This window comes from Fukomys damarensis, unplaced genomic scaffold, assembly GCF_012274545.1.
Source record: "Fukomys damarensis isolate Sample0158 unplaced genomic scaffold, DMR_v1.0_HiC HiC_scaffold_16, whole genome shotgun sequence".
Classification (NCBI taxonomy): domain Eukaryota; kingdom Metazoa; phylum Chordata; class Mammalia; order Rodentia; family Bathyergidae; genus Fukomys; species Fukomys damarensis.
In genome coordinates, this window is record NW_022900928.1 from 51,597,440 (window position 1) to 51,599,883 (window position 2,444).

The 2,444-nt window shown below is 41.8% G+C and overlaps 1 protein-coding gene across 1 annotated transcript in view; it reads left to right on the plus strand.

The window, feature by feature from the left end:
* Birc3 (baculoviral IAP repeat containing 3) overlaps window positions 1–988 on the plus strand; it is a 14,976-nt gene extending 13,988 nt beyond the window's left edge. The window contains exon 9 of the mRNA XM_010642043.3: window positions 381–988. Within this exon, the coding sequence (XP_010640345.1) occupies window positions 381–581 (201 nt within the window). The 3' untranslated portion in view covers window positions 582–988. The remainder of the gene's footprint in view (window positions 1–380) is intronic.
* The last annotated feature ends 1,456 nt before the right edge of the window (window positions 989–2,444 follow it).

The window sequence follows — 2,444 nt, forward strand, 5'->3', positions numbered from 1 at the left end:
TTTCCCTCCCCCCCTTCCCTTCCCTCCCCTCCCCTCCCCTTTCCTTCCCATTCTGTACCAGGGATTGAATCCAGAGAGATATGCATACTAGGCAAACAATGTATCACTTAGCTACACTCTCAGCCCTTTTCTCATTTTTATTTTTTATTTTGAGGCAGGATTTCCCTAAGTCACCTAGACTGGCCTCGGACTCAGAATCCTCCTGCCTCAGCCACCCAAATATCTAGGTTGCACCTATCTAGGTTTTAATATCAAACTCCTACACAGAAACACAGGAAAGTTAATAATTCTAGTTTTTATAACTGGCTTTGGGCAAAATGTTTAGGTTTCTAGAATTCGCTTTGGGGAAGAGTAATTCTGGTTTCTGTTCTGCTTTAAAGGAAAATGATGAGCAAGAGAAAGGTCAGGAGAAGTTCAAGAACTGCTACAGAGCCCTTCATTTTGGCTATTGTTTGCTGAGTCCCAAAAGCTACAATGTTCTTTTATTTACTCTTTATTTGGCAAATTCCTTCATACTCCTCAGCCCGTTAATTTTTCAGAGTGCTTCTGTGACTCTTCTCTTTGAAGTTATATCCCTCTAATTGTCCTGTAATGAACACTTTTTTCATGGCATTTATCACAATTTATATTTACACATTTGTTTGTTTAGTGCCATATTCTGTTGTCAAATAGAATTTCCACTAGCATGAGAACCACATTTTGTTTATTCCCATGTATCTAGCACCTAGCACAGGGACTGACAGAAGAGGCTCTTATTGAGTAAATAAATGAGTAGCTTCCTGTGCGTGGAGGTGAGCTGTGAGGTGGGATTTCTTCCTCCTCCAACACCATTGCTGATAAAATACTAAGGCATAATCATTGAAAAAGTGAGATTCATGGCCCAAATTCTGTGCTCCTTTAGCTATTAAAATGCACCTTTAGGCCGGTTATGGTGGCGCATGCCTGTAATCCCAGCACTCTGGAGGCTGAGGCAGGAGGATCACTGTGAGTTCAAGACCAGCCTGAGCTACATAGTGATTTCCAGGTCAGTCTCAACTACACAGTGAGACCCTGCCTCAAAAAACAAAAAACAAACAAACAAACAAAAAAGGCACCTTTAAAGGGTGAAAGATAAACCTGGTTCAAAGAAAGGGGGATTTAGAACTATTTCTATCTGATGAGGCATGGCATTTCAACTTGGGAAAGAGTAAGAAAAGGCACAGATGTGGCACTAGAATGTTAATATTACCAATAATACACTGACATTTATTCACCTTACATTGTACTGTCTTTATATTATCTTGAGACTGCAATTTAAGAGAGACAGAAGCAGTGATAAAAGGTGCAGGCTTTGGGTTCAAATCACAGCCAAAAAACCTTGGGCAAATTATGAGAAAGTAACTTTTTTTTTTTTTGACACCAGAGATTGAACTCAGGACCTTGCACTTGCCAGGCAGGCAGTGTGCCACTGAGTTAAATCCCTGGCCTAGTGGACAAATTATGAAATATCTCTATGTCTCTGTGTGTTCATTCTCTAGTTTTTTCCTCACTTGATAGGAAAATATGTATAGAAAGAACAAAGTCCTTTCTCCCTTGTGTTTGCAACATGACTTCTGTCTTCCCGATCCAGACCCATCATAACGGGTTTTTAGTTTTTTTTCTTTGGAAACTTGTGCTTGCAAAGCAGGCAGCGGAACCACTGAGCTAAATCCCGAGCCCAATAAAGGGTTTTTAAATGAGTTCAAGTATCTGGGGGCCGAGGAAAGAGAAATCACGACCACAAGGTGGCAGTAGCAAGGCAGTGTGGATCACGGAGGGTGGCACTGGACCGGTTTCACGCAAAGAGGAAGTCTCACAGGAGAAGGCCTTTCCGACTCAGAGATGTGGAAACACAGCCCAACAAAGGAAGGAGGAGGAGGAACTCCCTGGGAAGAGGGGAAGCACGGAGGAGAGTTCCTTGTCAAGGTGATGCTGCACAACAGAAAGATGAGAATTTGGAAGGGCCGCAGAGTGGCCCTGGTATTTGTCTTTTCTTTGTCTCGCAAATGTTAGATGCAGCTTCCTGGGGTGTGGAGAGCAGACAGGCTCTAGACAGCTAAACAAATGGTCATCTGGGTAAAACTATTGGATGTGTAAAAATTTGAGTGTGGAGCCAGGCGTGGTGGTACATGCCTGTAAACCCAGCAGTCAGGCAGTGGAGGCAGGGGGACAGTGAGTTTGAGGCCAGCCTGGGCTACTTAGATCCCTACTCTAAAGAAATAAATAGAATTAGTTTACCAATTAAGCCTATAAATAACATTTCTGTAAATTTAAAAAATCTGGTTTTTGATAGAGATACCAAAGCTTTCCGGCCATCACATATGTTCAGATTCTCAATATATCTATATCTTTCTGATAGTCAACTTGGCTGAGTGTCCATATATAAAATAAATTGATTAAATCGAGAGAGTTATGGGGTTCTTTCT